The sequence below is a fragment of the Periplaneta americana genome, chromosome 8, assembly GCF_040183065.1.
Source record: "Periplaneta americana isolate PAMFEO1 chromosome 8, P.americana_PAMFEO1_priV1, whole genome shotgun sequence".
Lineage (NCBI taxonomy): Eukaryota > Metazoa > Arthropoda > Insecta > Blattodea > Blattidae > Periplaneta > Periplaneta americana.
In genome coordinates this window covers 159,125,568-159,143,249 of record NC_091124.1, presented here as the reverse complement: position 1 = coordinate 159,143,249, position 17,682 = coordinate 159,125,568, and the positions used below count along the sequence as shown (strand labels likewise).

At 37.1% G+C, this 17,682-nt stretch overlaps 1 protein-coding gene and 1 long non-coding RNA gene across 2 annotated transcripts in view; one reads left to right on the top strand and one right to left on the bottom strand.

Moving 5' to 3' along the window:
• The first annotated feature begins 399 nt into the window (after positions 1-399).
• LOC138704345 (putative polypeptide N-acetylgalactosaminyltransferase 10) lies at positions 400-12,581 on the top strand. The gene is made up of 4 exons (XM_069832187.1): positions 400-509; positions 2,772-2,885; positions 3,604-3,747; positions 12,018-12,581. The coding sequence occupies exons 1-4, from the start codon at positions 414-416 to the stop codon at positions 12,186-12,188; spliced, it is 525 nt and encodes a 174-aa protein (XP_069688288.1). The 5' UTR covers positions 400-413; the 3' UTR covers positions 12,189-12,581.
• Positions 12,582-14,640: 2,059 nt separating this feature from the next.
• The window catches only part of LOC138705195 (uncharacterized), a 166,454-nt gene continuing 163,412 nt past the window's right edge, over positions 14,641-17,682 (bottom strand). The window contains exon 3 of the long non-coding RNA XR_011333656.1: positions 14,641-15,137. This is a non-coding gene — a long non-coding RNA (uncharacterized lncRNA). The remainder of the gene's footprint in view (positions 15,138-17,682) is intronic.

Genomic DNA, 17,682 nt, shown 5'->3' with positions numbered 1-17,682 from the left:
CTAATATTATTATAATATTAACCATTATGAAACAAACTATTGTATGTAACTAGTGCGAAAGTGTCTTTCGTGCACTTGTTTCAAAATTCCGGACTTGGCTAATGCCTCATCCATAAACATCTCACTTGTACACAAAAGTATCACTTTCTATCCTAGGTACGTAAATAACTATTTTTTAATGATTGAATTACTTCCAAGCAGGTTTAATTGTAAAGCATTATTTTTCTTGGAAAAGGCCTTAGTGCAATGTAGAAAAACTTTCATATAATGCACCACAGACAACGTACTGGTAACTCAGAGACAGTTGGGTTAAAATGTTCATTTAAGTACTAGTCATCGAATAAGAACTATTATTACTTTGTTTGACTTGGGTACAAAGAAGCCTTTGTTGTTTGTTTTGCAGGAGCCCTGTGATGGCAGGAGGGTTGTTTGCGATCAGTAGGGAATTAGAAGGCTATGACGAAGGACTTGAAATCTGGGGAGGAGAACAGTACGAGCTCTCTTTCAAGGTGTGTTTGTAATGAGTTTGCAAGGCTGTGGACATTTTTTGAAGGTAGAATGGGTTTACTTAAGCATTTATTGTATAGGGCATGTCTTCAAGAAGGGTTTGGATTGAACTTTCCGTATTACTGGTGAAAGAAGAAATGAATGTTTTTCGAAAATTGGACTACTTTCGTCTTCTGGTAAAAAAATATGAGAGAGGAATTACGAGACTCGCTAGACAGTTTTTGGGTTACAATAAATCGAGCAACAGACTAGCTACATACAGGGGCTGCATATACAATCAATGGTATCAGCGCTCCCTCGTAGATTGTATTCTTCACCTGACATAATTAGGAACATTAAATCCAGACGTTTGAGATGGTCAGGGCATGTAGCACATATGGGCGAATCCAGAAATGCTTATAGAGTGTTACTTGGGAGGCCAGAGGGAAATAGACTTTTAGGGAGACCGAGACGTAGATGGGAGGATAATATTAAAATGGATTTGAGGGAGGTGGGATATGATGTTAGAGAATGGATTAATCTTGCTCAGGATAGGACCAATGGCAGGCTTATGTGAGGGCGGTAATGAACCTCCGGGTTCCGTAAAAGCCAGTAAGTAAGTATTATCATGGTCAGCCACTGAAGTACAGATTTTGAGGTGTTCCGAATCCATTTCTTGGTTTGAGTTGCACAGTGGGCAGTTAGGGGACTGTCCAATTCTATGCAGGTGTTTGGCCAAACAATCTAGATGTATAATATATTCATTTAGAATTGTAATACAAACAATTATGAATGTATGTTTACGGAATGTTACAAAGTGCTCATAGTCTGAGTAGAAGCCCTGTACAAGTTGTGAGGCGTCAAATATGTCAACCTGAGCTAGACTTGGGTGTGGGTTGCTCATAGCATACAGTAGGCCCAACGTTTGGCTACGTAGTTGCTTCAGAGTAGATCAAAATATTGTAACTTTTTAAAATTCAAAACAATAATGTAGTTTTAGTCTTACAACAATAACTCTTCACTCTCTACAATTTAATTTCACTCCCGTCAACAATGGGATTTGCTCTCCGCACAGTAACACAGCGTTTGTTATTGCACTCCACAAACGACAATGACAATTTACTTGGACTATTACGAACAACAATGAATTGTTAATCTTAACTAATATTCACAAAGCACTATTTACAACACAGAACTGTCAGTTCTCAGTTCACAGCTCGTTTGTCTTGGCTAGTTCTTCCAGCTCAGTCACTTGCGTTCACAGAATCTCGAACCCCAGACCTTCAGAGACGATCCGCTGAACTTCGAACTCAGGTCCCCCAACTGCGGTCCACTGCACTCGAATCGAACTCCGGGCTTCTGGCTCCACAGTTACAGACACAACTTAAGTCGTGCTCTGGTCTCGAAGCTGGCTTCACTGCTACACAAGACTGTCTGGCTTGCTCTCCGCTGACTTTAACAACACTGCCTTACTGACTGACTGAATGACTCGCGTTCACTTGCGCGTTGTATTTATAACTAAGCCATAGTTTCTCGAGAGTTCGCGGCCGGTCGACAGATGCCTAGAAGATAACGGATATCCAGACTTCTCTGGATCTTTCTCCTCAGTCACCAGCTGCTTTACTTTCCCCTCTCTGCCGCAGAACAGTGTGTCGCAACCTCCTCTCTCCTCTCCCCGCTGCGCGCCGTCCCCCAGTGCTCCGTGGAGCCCGTGTCGACTCACGCGCGACCTGCTCTCTTGCGGGACGCTGGTCGTGAGTTCGAATCTCACGTCGCTGTCACAATATCTTTTTCTTCCTGTTCTTTGGTGATCTATAGGATTGCTGTTACTATCCTTTCTTTTTAAGAGTCTCCCTGAACTTCTGTGTCTTATAGAGATAAAAAAGATCAGAACAATTGTTTAATACAGAGAGTATTTTAGAGAATTACTTAAAACTTCTGTTTATCTACATTGAATGTAATACACAAATATGCTTAAAATACAGCACAAATATATATGCACTATGCATCCACACACGTGACCTAAAATAAACCTAACAGAATGCTCTTCTTTTATTCTTCATGTCATATAAGTTATCTCTGCAGGCATTGTAAAAATATGATTTTTTACAGTCATATTCAAAATCTTTATTACCTCATGTATGTGAAAATGTTCTATTTACAATTTTGATAGCAAGCAATGAATAATTCAAAGGATAGTGCACCAGCATTTGTACAAAGTTTTAATCTCCGTCCTTATATTTACATATTTGTAGAAGTTATATTTACTTTGTGTGTATTTTCAGATTCGAAGTGTGGCAGCACCAGAATTGTGTGTAGACTCCGAACATAAGAAAGCTGATGAGCGAATTGGACTGAAAGATTGTATTAAGGACAACCGAAGATCCTCGGGAGAACAGGTATGTCAAAACTCTTTGTAAATGTATCAGTAACATTCTCAATTTTAAAATGAAAATGATAATATATCATCTGTAGGTATAACTTTACTTTTTTCAGGCACTCATCTACCCTTATTTTTAATTTTCTTTATATTTCGTGTCATAACAATTCGAATTTGGTGGCAGAGTTTGACTGTATTATTTTTCATAGGCAGGAAGCTGTGTATTTGGTTTTACACAATTTTTCATACACTTAGGATGTAGATGATTCAGTTCAGCATGTTCAGTGTTACAGCATTTTACAACACTAATGTTAACACAAAGTGCACTTTGAATTGAGATATTTTCATCATTCTTGCACCAAAATAGAGCTGATTAATGTAGCTAACAAACAATGTCTTATTGCTCAGAAAGTTAATTTAAAGCTCCAAGATCTTAAATTATTTTTTTATGTTTGAAATTTTCAAAAAATGAAATGGCTTCGTTCCTTAATGGGATAAGATAGAGAAAAACTGTTTTCGCATCTTATTCTGTGTTCTTTTAGGAGTAAGACAGTGAAAGAAATTTTGTTGAAACTTAAAAACTGTGGGCCAAGGACTAAAACAATCAAATTTCAGTAATTGTAATTGTTGTGTAATGTCTCATTTAAAAGACTGACAATATTCAGAGACATTGAGGTGATGACAGAGTGGTAAATGGTAATAGAGCATTGAAAATGTGATGTGGTTGTTTTGCACAGAATTTCATACTGACATGGCACAAAGACATACGTCCCAAGGGCCGCACCATGTGTTGGGACGTGTCAGATGTACAGAACAAGGCTGCAGTGAACTTATTCCCTGGTCATGGCATGCAGGGAAATCAGCTGTGGCGATACAATCCGGTGAGCTAATTGTGCCTTTGAATTCTATTTTATAATTGAATCAGAATTTTCAAAAGGGACGAAGTCTGGAAAAGTAAATTTGAAGAAAACGACAAAAAACCTTTTGTATGGATCTGGATATATAACAGTCCAAACATGTTGATACACAATTTAAATGTGTACATTCTAAAGGACTTCGTTCCTTTTAATGCTGAAATCCAAGAAGAGTGTATGGAGAGCCAGAAACGGGCATAAACTCAATTTACAAAAAATATGGACTTGGTCCCTTTTTCAAATTCCTCATTCACTTCTTTCTGTCATATATGAGGGGCTCACAACCAGAGTGGACCAAGTCTACCAGTGGTCAGTTTGTGGATTAATACAATCTCAGATGAAGAAAACTTAGATTTATTCATTGCCTTAACAAACTAAGTCAATAACTCATTTGTTACTCCACAGAGGGCAGCATTTCCTATGGAAAGTGAAGGTTGCTAAGCATGAGTCAAGTACTTTTAAGACTCAATTTCTCAAAATTATTCCAGAAGGACTTGGTCCACTCTGGTTGTGAACCCTTCATATATTTTTCCATTAATTTCTTTATTGACTGCTAGAGTTCCACGAAAAATTTACTGGTCTCATTTCTTGCCCACATCAAATGTAGCTCTATCAGTCATCATTTTCAACCATGAACGCATGATTGTAGGTAACGAATTCGGTGTTAAGAGATACTTCTGTCTCATACACAGAATTCTTTTAACTGCCAGACTGATAGAATCCATGAGGGTTGGAATGACCATAACCAAATTTGTTACCAACTGACTGATCATCAAGCTACTTGTTTATATATTAATTAGTTCCTTCAGTCCTTCCTCTGTTCTTTACTTTGTTAGTTCACTTATTTATCTATCCATTAAGGTAAGATTAGAGACCTTCAGTGGCGGTTCCTCGGGGGAGGGAAGGGAGGAACGTCCTCCTCACATTTTTCTTATTTTGAAAGTAAATACCAAATAAAATATGTGCCTTGAAATTCAAGGAAGATTCGATCATTTTTAAGTTCACAGCTATAAGAAAATCTCGGTTGATCGAATTTTAAACGATGAGCGCTCATGTGCTGCTAGAAAACTGTGAGAAAGATGCGAGATTGTTTGTGTGGAGGAAAGCCAATCCATTCCTCCTTCACTGCGTTAACAAACATAGACAACAGCGCACTAGCGGCCAGAGAAAGAAGCAGAGTTTTAAAGCGAGTAAATGAACGGGGAGGGAGGAGATCCTCCTCTGAATCAGCGCATGGGCGGGAAATAGAAACCGACTGGTCGTGCAGCAAGCTCGCTACCGCTGCCATCTAATGATGCTGCATTCAACCAGACTATAACACATCTAGGAGGAGGCACAATAAAACAGTTTTAACGCAACGCTATGAAAGACACCATATAAACGTTTTTTTTTAGTTATAAATCAAAAATTTTATTCATTGCACTTTATATAGGCTACTATTCATGGTTTGAAACTTTCAAGGATATTTGAAAGTTAAAGTCGTGTTTATATATATATATATATATATATATATATATATATATATATATATATATAAAGAGGAAGTAGTTATACGTTAGTATCGCAGATCTTTTTGGCCCCTGAAATTCACTTCCATTCATTGTGTACTAGACAGGGCAACAGCCAAGTTGCCAGTTTTGTACAAATATATTTGAAATTGAAAGTAAGTAGGTACTCCAAACTACATTATTTTTAACATAAAAATTTGGGCACCGGCAACTTTGAACAATAATATATGACTTTACAAGAACTAATATTCTTCAAAAGCATGTGATACTGAACTTGTAAAATGTACATGTGGCAACACAGACCACGTGGGTGGGTGCAGTGTTCTCGCTTTCCTCGGATTATTTCCCATTCCCATTTCCGTGGTTCCGATTACGTGTTAGTTGTTATAGTCTCTTCCAACATGTGTGATGCTGTAATGTGCTCGAAAAATGCTACGAGTTGAATTTCCTTGTAATTGTTAATTTTTGCAATTATTCAACAATGAATGGAAGTGAAAACATTATATTTTATGGAAAATTTAGGAAACTCAGTTTACAAGACCAGATTATTGCTATACAGAAGGGAAGGCCAACTCCAACACTACCAAGTCTTACATGTGTGCATGTTGGCTAATTTGTAGCATGTTTCATTCAAGAAGGTGTCATTTCGTCCTGTTACCTTCTTTCCTCCTCTTAAGAAATACGCAGGAGCCGCCACTGGAGACCTTGTATTACCAGTGTTAAATTCACCATCTTTAAGTACCCTTATCACAGAAAGTGTTACAGATATCTCTGTGAATATTTTAAACTGATTCTTTGTTATCTTAAAAGTGCTGAGCTCTTGTTTAAATAGTGAACTTTGTGAAAATAATAAGTTATGACTTTCTACTACTTTTTAAGAAAAATGAAATTGCATTAATATGAATGCACAACAAAGTTTTTAAGCAAATGACCTGAAACTAGACCTCAACAATCAATGTAATACTAAAAATAAGCTGTAAAAATTTCATGCTTCTATCTATCTTAATTTCTGATAAAAAGGTACACCAGTTGGAAATTTTTAAAGCCCAAATTAAGTTCACAGTGCAGCATGCTGACCTTGTGCAAGAGCTCAGCCTCACAGTGCTGTACTTGTACAAGCTACCCAATCATTCACAGAATAGGAGTGGTAAGCACAATAAGCCACGGGCTGCAATGGAAACTTTTGGGTGTTTTTTCCATACAAAAGAGAGAAAAAACTCCTGATAAAAAAGAGTGACAAAGTACATTACCGGTCAAAAGTTTTCGATCAGTTTTCGATCACCTATCACAACTATGGATTTGTGGTTAAAACAGGGATTTCGTTTTGAATATTCTATCATATCATAATGCTAGAGAGAGAAAATATTTATTTTGTTGATCTATTTAGCTTTTCCAATGTGTTTGTACATTGAAATAAAGTATATAGTTTTTTTATAGGTGATCGAAAACTTTTGACCGGTAGTGTAAATGTTAGAAAACATAAATTTTCAAAAAAACACAGAATATTAAACTTGTTTTGTAAATTCACAATAAAGATAGCCATTACAGTTTTCAACAATACCGCCAATTTACGAAACAATCATTCAGCTTCAGAAACTCCAAACCACAACCTTTCCTTATCAAATAATTTTAGATATATTTATATTTGTATGCAGTAGTATCGATGAAAAAAAAAATAGTAGTTTGACACATAAAACGTATTACATATTTAAAAGCACTTACAATTCAAATTTTTTCAATAAATTATTATACCAAATTGCACAGAAAATTCCAAATTATTATTTGAAACAAAGGTTAAACGAGTGTTGAGTGACTTCTGCCGATTTTGGAATAGACACCGACCCACTTAGGTTAATTTCAATTAAGAAACACGGCAAACGAATTATCTTTGCACCAAAAACAGATGCTCCTTGGACCAAATTACCGTATTTTATAATTATTTGAATGCAACAGAAGTCAGAAGTCGGCGGAAGTCCCTCGATGCTTGTTTCACTGAAACAAAAACCAAATTAATTTTTTTTTTTTAATTTGGCCTCTGATCTCACCTTGATTAGTTAATAATGTCACTGACGTGTATATTATTATTTTTTGTTTTTATGTGGAGAAGGGACTCATAGGCTAGCCCAAGGCTTATTGTGCCCTAGAATCCTTCATGTGGGGAGGGTTGTTTGAGTCTGGTGCGTTACAGTGTTGCAACTTGTTACATTTCGTACTCTCCAAACTATTGGACGTATCAAAAAACTTATTTGACAAAGTTGTTCGCATGACTTCATCTATTACCTCTGCGAATTAATGTAATAGATTCCCTTTCACCCTGTATATAAAACTGAGTCAGTTATTGTATTATGTCGCTTAACTGTGAACAAACCAGAGTACATTGCACTGCATTTTGAATTGGACATGGAATACAGGCTTATGATCTGATACGAACTTCGACAATGCTGAGTGTTTGATCCCTTACATAAAGAGTTATAAATTGTGATTGGGCAAAGTGATGCCAAGCCTCCATGCATGCATGTTTGCCCAGGCAGTGTCAATCACAACCTTATTTCTCATGCACTGTATATTTACATATTCTTAATACCCATTAAATTTAATTTTAGCAAGCACACACTTAACAGTTAACTCCCTTAAACATATAATATGATACTGTCACAAAATCACACATATTTTTGAATACTCTAATAAAATTTACAATTTCCGTATGCAAACATATGGCATTTCTACTGACTTACTTTTCTTTTCCTTCTATAAGAATGTGGGGAAAAGTACCAGTAATTTTGTTGGAGGAGTTGAAGCTGTTTATACATTCTTTCAAAATTTATTTCTTTGGATTCATCATTGGAAGAATATAGACATATTATGTGATTCTAGAGCCACAATACAATCAGTAGTATCAGCAAATCAATCTAAAATGAAAAAAAATAAATAAATAAAAGAAATCTATTTAGTGATTAAAGAAATTCAAAATTTAAATAAAATTATAGTTCTTCATTGGTTTCCTGCACGTTTTGGTATAAGCGAAAATAACATTCTGGCAAAGAAAGGTTCTAAAATGAAACAAAAAGAAAATTATAATTTTTCATATTATTCCATAAAACAAGCTATAAAAATTAACCATTTTCCGCATACTGGGACAGATATGGCACATAGAGGTTTTATATTCATATAACTTATAATATAAGAATATCATATTTCAAACTGCATACTGGGACAGATAACTGGAAGAATAACTGGATTTGACCATATGTGACATCAGTTGAGAAAGAGAGAACTAGTTAAGTTATTTGAATATTCAACCAGTGTGTACAAAGCTGTCCTATGCAGTAAGGGGTAAAATAAAAAATAATTACAATATCTAAATCTTAAATGCTACAGTAAATTCTCATTGGAAAAAATCTACTAGAAAAGCTTGCTGTAGCCATGTTCAGGCTCTTTACTGCTCATGATTGTCTCGGTAAACATTTATGTAGAACTGACATCCTGTCTACTTCAAATTATGAATTGTATTTTGAAGAAGAAGAAATGGATATAAATCATTTAACACGCTGTGAAGAACTTAAACAAAATGAAAGTCTTACATTTAAATACTGTGAAGCAAGAGAGAAAATAACTAACTCTATTGTGAAATCAAGAGCATTAGATACCTATGTTAGTTTCGATACTGTTGATCATCAGATATTAGGTTTGGTATTGTAGGTCAGTAATGCGCTATAAATATTGTAGAAGGTGGCCAGCCTCATGGTCTAGTGATCAGAGCTTCTGGCTATAGTTCATGAGGTCCCGGGTTCGATTCCCGGTTAGAGCACAGGAATTTTTCCTTAAAGGGGATTATTCCTGTGTTCGTCCATGGTCTGGAAGTTAGGTTAAGTTTAGATTTAAGACCTCTCCTGGCACCACATTATCATAATCATCCTATCACATCAGCGGGGTAATGTAACTCCGCCTTCCAGGTGCCCCAACCTCAGAAGTGGGTTACAACTAAGCCACGGCCAGAAGAGAAGACGAAAAGACAACCTGGTGGCATTGGATAAAAAAAAAAAGATACCTACCTACTTTTAATCGAGATATCAATGCACACTGTTAACTGCAATGTACTGCTGCTACTACCACACTGTTGTGACCATAACTCGTATAGGAATAGACTACAGATGCGTATAACAGTTTTGGAATTTCGATAAAACGGATTGTGTATTCCAAAATTTATTCAAAATATCAAATCCATTGAAAGTAGGATTTTCTTTAAAGTGGGGTTTCTCGAATGTGGAAATAAGTTCTATTGTTTTTATGGTAATTCTTCTGAGACTTTTGAAATCATTCCTTGAAAAATGGGAACATTAAAATTGAATTTTACTGTATATGAAAATTTTAATGAAAATATCGAACCTTTCATCCTTACAGCACATTTTGTAACATTGTCTGGATTATATCAGTCTGTTACATAGGGGTTTTACTGGAGTAGTGAAGTAAGAACGTAATTTTTATACCATTCGCATAGATCTCATTTCTTTTGAAGTGTGTGTGTGTGTGTGTGTGTGTGTGTGTGTGTGTGTGTGTGTGTGTGTGTGTGTGTGTGTGTGTGTGTGTGTGTGTGTGTGTGTGTGTGTGTGTGTGTGTGTGTGTGTGTGTGTGTGTGTGTGTGTGTGTGTGTGTGTGTGTGTGTGTGTGTGTGTGTGTGTGTGTGTGTGTGTGTGTGTGTGTGTGTGTGTGTGTGTGTGTGTGTGTGTGTGTGTGTGTGTGTGTGTGTGTGTGTGTGTGTGTGTGTGTGTGTGTGTGTGTGTGTGTGTGTGTGTGTGTGTGTGTGTGTGTGTGTGTGTGTGTGTGTGTGTGTGTGTGTGTGTGTGTGTGTGTGTGTGTGTGTGTGTGTGTGTGTGTGTGTGTGTGTGTGTGTGTGTGTGTGTGTGTGTGTGTGTGTGTGTGTGTGTGTGTGTGTGTGTGTGTGTGTGTGTGTGTGTGTGTGTGTGTGTGTGTGTGTGTGTGTGTGTGTGTGTGTGTGTGTGTGTGTGTGTGTGTGTGTGTGTGTGTGTGTGTGTGTGTGTGTGTGTGTGTGTGTGTGTGTGTGTGTGTGTGTGTGTGTGTGTGTGTGTGTGTGTGTGTGTGTGTGTGTGTGTGTGTGTGTGTGTGTGTGTGTGTGTGTGTGTGTGTGTGTGTGTGTGTGTGTGTGTGTGTGTGTGTGTGTGTGTGTGTGTGTGTGTGTGTGTGTGTGTGTGTGTGTGTGTGTGTGTGTGTGTGTGTGTGTGTGTGTGTGTGTGTGTGTGTGTGTGTGTGTGTGTGTGTGTGTGTGTGTGTGTGTGTGTGTGTGTGTGTGTGTGTGTGTGTGTGTGTGTGTGTGTGTGTGTGTGTGTGTGTGTGTGTGTGTGTGTGTGTGTGTGTGTGTGTGTGTGTGTGTGTGTGTGTGTGTGTGTGTGTGTGTGTGTGTGTGTGTGTGTGTGTGTGTGTGTGTGTGTGTGTGTGTGTGTGTGTGTGTGTGTGTGTGTGTGTGTGTGTGTGTGTGTGTGTGTGTGTGTGTGTGTGTGTGTGTGTGTGTGTGTGTGTGTGTGTGTGTGTGTGTGTGTGTGTGTGTGTGTGTGTGTGTGTGTGTGTGTGTGTGTGTGTGTGTGTGTGTGTGTGTGTGTGTGTGTGTGTGTGTGTGTGTGTGTGTGTGTGTGTGTGTGTGTGTGTGTGTGTGTGTGTGTGTGTGTGTGTGTGTGTGTGTGTGTGTGTGTGTGTGTGTGTGTGTGTGTGTGTGTGTGTGTGTGTGTGTGTGTGTGTGTGTGTGTGTGTGTGTGTGTGTGTGTGTGTGTGTGTGTGTGTGTGTGTGTGTGTGTGTGTGTGTGTGTGTGTGTGTGTGTGTGTGTGTGTGTGTGTGTGTGTGTGTGTGTGTGTGTGTGTGTGTGTGTGTGTGTGTGTGTGTGTGTGTGTGTGTGTGTGTGTGTGTGTGTGTGTGTGTGTGTGTGTGTGTGTGTGTGTGTGTGTGTGTGTGTGTGTGTGTGTGTGTGTGTGTGTGTGTGTGTGTGTGTGTGTGTGTGTGTGTGTGTGTGTGTGTGTGTGTGTGTGTGTGTGTGTGTGTGTGTGTGTGTGTGTGTGTGTGTGTGTGTGTGTGTGTGTGTGTGTGTGTGTGTGTGTGTGTGTGTGTGTGTGTGTGTGTGTGTGTGTGTGTGTGTGTGTGTGTGTGTGTGTGTGTGTGTGTGTGTGTGTGTGTGTGTGTGTGTGTGTGTGTGTGTGTGTGTGTGTGTGTGTGTGTGTGTGTGTGTGTGTGTGTGTGTGTGTGTGTGTGTGTGTGTGTGTGTGTGTGTGTGTGTGTGTGTGTGTGTGTGTGTGTGTGTGTGTGTGTGTGTGTGTGTGTGTGTGTGTGTGTGTGTGTGTGTGTGTGTGTGTGTGTGTGTGTGTGTGTGTGTGTGTGTGTGTGTGTGTGTGTGTGTGTGTGTGTGTGTGTGTGTGTGTGTGTGTGTGTGTGTGTGTGTGTGTGTGTGTTTTTTTTCTCTGGATTTAACAATGAAGTCATCATCCTTCTTGCTTCCCAATATTTTGATGGAAGGCCCACAAATGTCCTAAGAGTTTCACAATTAGCCAGGTGCAGCCAGGTGCTCCATCTCCATGTCCTCTTCTCTGGTGCACAGTAAGCATTTAGGTGAATTCAGTACTCCTATACGAAATGTACTCTTATGGAATCAGTAATTCTCTCTATTGCTTCAAGAGAATAGTGTGTTGTGTATTGAACAGATAATAGCTGTTGCTTGTTATAAATAGGAGCAACAATGGCTGGTCCATGGTGGCAATCCGAGATGCTTGGATTCTGATCCAGGAAGACAAATGCTTTATGTCTCAGCATGTGATTCCTCATCACTTACACAAAAATGGAGGTTTGAGAGCGTGGACTTCAAGGCCCTCTCGAACTGGGACAACGCGGGGCCCAACTGAGTTCACAGGTTGTTCGTGTGTCATGGTGCTATTGTTATACCAGGGTGCAGTATCAGGAAATCAGTATTTCGAGTCTGCTGATACTTTTCTGATACTTATTGAAGTGACGATATGTTTCAGCAACTGTACAACGATGTTTTTAAACAAAAAAAAGACATTATTACAAATGTTAGAACGTGGTTAGTATAGTATTTAGCTTTCGGACTAAGCCTATTACTGTTATTTTTATGAAGAACTGTGATACAGTAACAGTTAAGACTGTTATTTTTTAAAGATTACCTGTGGTAGTATTTATATAAAGCTAAGGGGTGGAGGGAACACTTTTAAGCAGTGTTTAATTTGCAGGCAAGGAATTTAAGTTGTTCCTCTCAGGTTACATTCTGTTGCTTAACAATGAAGGGAAAGTAGGAATATATACTGTGTGTGTGTGTGTGTGTGTGTGTATATATATATATATATATATATATATATATATATGTGTGCTTATTGGTGGAACTGTTCGTTAACAGAAAACCACAATTTAAGTCACACGGAGTTAGTGTGCACTCGAAGTTGGTTGCTTGACGGTTGTCAGCCCACTTTGAGGTCTGTGGATATAGAGGGAAAAATTGAATCGGTGTCGGTTAGAGTTCCCAGGTAGCTCAGTGGTAGAGTGTTGGTAAGTTAAACCAAAGGTCCCGGGTTCGATACCCGGCTCCGGAACAATTTTTCCCTCGAAATTATTCAAATCAACTTTATAGGGAGTTTTACCTGAAATCTTGATTTGCATAATACACATCACTGTTCGTTAACAGAAAACCACAATTTAAGTCACACGGAGTTAGTGTGCACTCGAAGTTGGTTGCTTGACGGTTGTCAGCCCACTTTGAGGTCTGTGGATATAGAGGGAAAAATTGAATCGGTGTCGGTTAGAGTTCCCGGGTAGCTCAGTGGTAGAGCATTGGTACGTTAAACCAAAGGTCCCGGGTTCGATACCCGGCTCCGGAACAATTTTTCCCTCGAAATTATTCAAATCAACTTTACAGGGAGTTTTACCTGAAATCTTGATTTGCATAACAGACTATTAATATGTATTAATATTGGTAAATAGTTCCATAAAACATTCCATCATCATCACGTGGATCAGCTGGCTACTTTTTAGATTTATATTGTTAGGCCTATAATAATGAATATTTGAATGTAACTCTAAGAGTACTGTAATATATTAACAGTATGTTGTTTATTTTTTATTTCTTTTCCCCATAAATCATATGAATTCCTAAACATAAGATTTAAAGTTCTAAAAAAGTACTAGAACATAGATTGGAAAATTAATTTTAATTTCTTAAAACCTATAAATTCTGCGCTTGGTAATGAGGAACGTGACAGGCCTTATATTTTTAATACATGTAATGCAAACTCTCATCAGTCATGTCTTGGCTTCGTCAACTTTCAAACCCACCGTCCGCCACTGGTATAAGCTGCATTTTTTCCAGAAAATTGAGTATAATTCGTGTGCTGCTTATACTGGAAATCTTAAAACACATATTTTATTTATTGAAAATATTTTTTATTACTGGTACCTTCGTTTTTGCATGCTTGTATTGTTTATCATCATTTATCAGTTTTCTTGGGCTATTGAACTCATTGACACCAGACTGCGTTGTCTTCACTTCATCCATTGCGTTAGAATTGAACTTCACCTTGAAATTTTTATGACCATATTAGTGGGTAATGATTTCCATGCTGACATAATCGACTCATACATTTGCTCAAATGAAGTGGAGCTTTCTTCAGGCAACCAGCCAGTGTCATTTCTATTAGTGCTGTACTGTGATCTATTGGGGTCCCCTATATGAAATAAAAGTAAGCACACCTTAATGGAAAGTATATTTCTATATAATAAACATAGGTTGGTACCTAACTAAATTGACATAAATTTGGGTACATAATATTCTAGATATTTATTGTAGTACAATAAACTGATTAAATTAAAAAATGAATTTATGAACACTGGGTATTCTAAGTCCTTCAGATAATAGAGGAACTTCATTAAATTGTTTGTATGGTGATTAAAATTTGAAATATTTGTCACTTGTTTTTGCTGATGCAAAATCATTAATTGATGTTTGCTAAAATTTGTTTTTTGAGCTCTTTCATTTTTAATGGACAGCAAAACTAAACCAGTTGGACAATCTTACCCCGTAAGCTATTTAGACAGTTTCGAAAATGATCATTCCACCTTCGGTACAGTTACTGTTAAGTAAATGAAACATACTGTGTATAGATCAAAAAGTTAGTGAAGCATTGTCTATTATAAACAAATCAGCCAATGCTTTAACATTCTTCATTTTTTCAAGCTCGTCTTTAAAGAAAGTTCTGATGGAAAACACTTGAGATTAAAATGATGGAGATGTATCTTCAGAAAATCTTTTGCAAAAATCATCTTCTGCTCTCTTCCCAATTTAATTGTGGTTGTAAATCGTGTGTTGCTCCAATAGCCTTCATGCCCTGTAAACAGTTCTTGAACTCTGAAGAAATAGTGTCTATCATTGGATAAGATACAGTTGCATCGAAATGGTGCTCTAAAAAACAATGTATTATCTTCTTAAAATTCATCGAAGTAAGTTTTACACATTGAAATGTTTGATAGTAATAATAAAATTGCTACTAATGGAATACTGTTTGACAATAATTGCCTTGTGTTCAGGGTTGTATGCTTCCATTTTTGTATTCAGCTGCCAACTGACTCTCCAAACCTTTCACTATCACAGGAATATCTTCTTCTTCATCAAGGGTGTATACTACTACAGTATTTAGGCACAAATGACCCATAAACTGGAAATCAAGTAGACCACAATGTGATACCAGCTTTGCAATGCTACTGGGTTTAATTTCCTGAATTTTCTCGGGAGACAGCATGTGTCACAGGAATATCACAAATTCACCAAAAGTCGCACACCTACGTCACTGCAAAGGAAACAAAATAATGGTGTCATGAGCAAAAATTCACCTTGTAAAAACCAAAAATAAAAATTTACAAATTATTATCAGCGTGTAGACACCTGCAATTCATTATCAGTTATCAACTGTTGTTAACAGTGGTAAAAATGTTCATTTGTTACAAATGTTCGTTGATAGTTAATAGTAGTATTGATAATTTTAATAGTTAAAGATAATGTTTTGACAGTAAAATTACAAATACCCAGAAAACTCATAAATCAGACTTTCAGGAATTAACATTTCAATTGCTGCCACAAACATAAAAAATAATTAAACAGCTTTACTAAAATATAATAAAGGGTGCGTCAGAAAGAACGGATGAATTTCAAACTATCGATACGCAACGAGGAGAGAGATATAGTGAGGGGGACCACGACTGTTGGGTCAGCCATAGAATGCAGTTTCAGTTGAGAATATGGTGTTGGTCTGGTGTACAACGTGCTTTCATCTTAGAGACATTTTTGAAAAATGAAGAGTCTGTGATCGCCACTCAGGACTCATTTCGATATCGGATGTCACGCTAGGATTCCAACTCGGAATACAATTTTGCGGTGGGTGGCTTCATTTCGTATCACAGGTTCAACATTAAAGAAGAATTCACCTGGACGAAATTCTATTGCACTGAGATTGTCCGAGGCTACGGTAAGATCTCGCGCCCTGCGACTTCGTTCTTTGGGACCATTTGAAGGCGTAAGTTTGTAAACATCGATCACATACACTGGACGAACTGAAGACAGCGATTCGTGAAGAAATCGTGACAATTGCACTAGCTATGACTGTGAAAGTGATGGCGAAAATCAGAAAACGCCTCGATGCCTGTATTGAAAGCCAAGGACCATCATATGGATAATGTTGTTTTACATAAATAAACTGCATGTATTGGTGAATATGTTGATAACAATAAATTTTTGATTTGATGAATCTTTACAATTTTCTTGCCATGTGAAATCCATCCGTTCTTTCTGACGCACTCTGTATAATATTTGTCTTCGTCATTTTTAAGTAAGACTTCTTCCTGGAGGAGGGGGTGTTGTTTCTTGAGTAGGATTCCCAGTGGAGATAGGCACCTTTTCCCTGTTGTAAATGTTATTAAGCTTTTCACTTGTGTTGATGTACACCCTTAGATAAATTCCAAACAAGGAGAAAAATACACGACACTGAATGAAACACATTATAGCAAAATACTATTTGAAAGCTCTTTACTGAATGCTGATTGCTACTTTCCTTTCTGGGCTCTGTAACTGGATGAAGACTGTTATGGGGTGCGGTGATAGTTGCTATCTATGTTGTTACAGACAAATGTATTGACTGGCTTAATTGTGTACCCATTTAATGTTCATGCTAGTTGATGGCTTTTTCAGTTTTTTCTCTGCAAAATTTACAGAAGTCCCTTAAGTGTGAATGAAATGAGACAAGTTGCCTTCAGGCTAGGAGCTCACATAAATGTTAATGGGCCACTATACTGAAATTTCCAAGTTCCATATTGTAAAGGATTCACGATAGTGAAATAAATAACTTCCATATTTATGAAGCTAGATTCATCAAATTTTGATCACTGGTATATGTAGTTATTAATGACAAATGTACAACATTTCATCCACCTGTGATAAGTGGTTTGCATTTTATAATACTTTATTAAAATATTGAATCACTTTATATAAAAAGTCCCTTGCTTCACAGTTTACATTATTCTTAACTGATATTCACTTATATGGATATACTATAGGATTTTGCTGTAAAATTAATCAGTAAATTACTAGAATTTTTTTATTATAAAAGAATAAAAAATAAAAATATTAATAACCATAAAAAATTTCTAGTTATTTACCGATTCATTGTGTAGAGAAACCCAATAATAATGTTTGTTCCAATGTATATAAAGAATTATATAGGTGAATATCAGTTAAAAATAACGTAAATTGTGGCGCAAGGGACTTATTACCCAGTGATGCAATATTTCATTAAGATATTAATAAAATGCAAACCATTTGTCATAGAGGAATGAAATTTTGTAAATGTGTTATTAACCAGCTACACTAGTGTTAAACGTCTTGTGAATTTAGCTTTACAAATATGGAAGTTAGTAATTTCAGTATAGTGACCCCTTGAGATGAGTCTTGCCCTCATTGATTCATTGATTCTCTGTAGAGAACAACACTATTACTGTGATTGAATCCAACCAAACAATGAAGTAAGCGATGGAGTGGAAGTGTACATTGAGTAAATTTAAACAGCATTTATCAGGAATATAGTTAAATATAAACAGATCTTAAACTAAGATTAGCCATCATCATAGCCTAGGCGATCGCGAATAACGCACAATATCTCCTGTGTTAACAGGGAAAAACTCCACAAGAAATTTAACCTCTCAGCTTATGCCAATTTGGACTTGAACTCAGATTTTCAGTTTAATATTCAGTATGCTAACTGTACTACACATATTAGTCTTAACTGAACAGTTGGAGTGTCACCTTTCTACACTGGAGAACCAGGTTCGAATTCTGGCGAATGT

Excerpts from the sequence above, each read along its gene's own strand:
- LOC138704345 (XM_069832187.1), top strand. The coding sequence starts at position 414 with ATGGCAGGAGGGTTGTTTGCGATCAGTAGGGAATTAGAAGGCTATGAC. Across the intron at positions 510-2,771 it reads AGTACGAGCTCTCTTTCAAG|ATTCGAAGTGTGGCAGCACC; the intron begins GTGTGTTTGTAA and ends GTGTATTTTCAG. Across the intron at positions 3,748-12,017 it reads AGCTGTGGCGATACAATCCG|GAGCAACAATGGCTGGTCCA; the intron begins GTGAGCTAATTG and ends TGTTATAAATAG.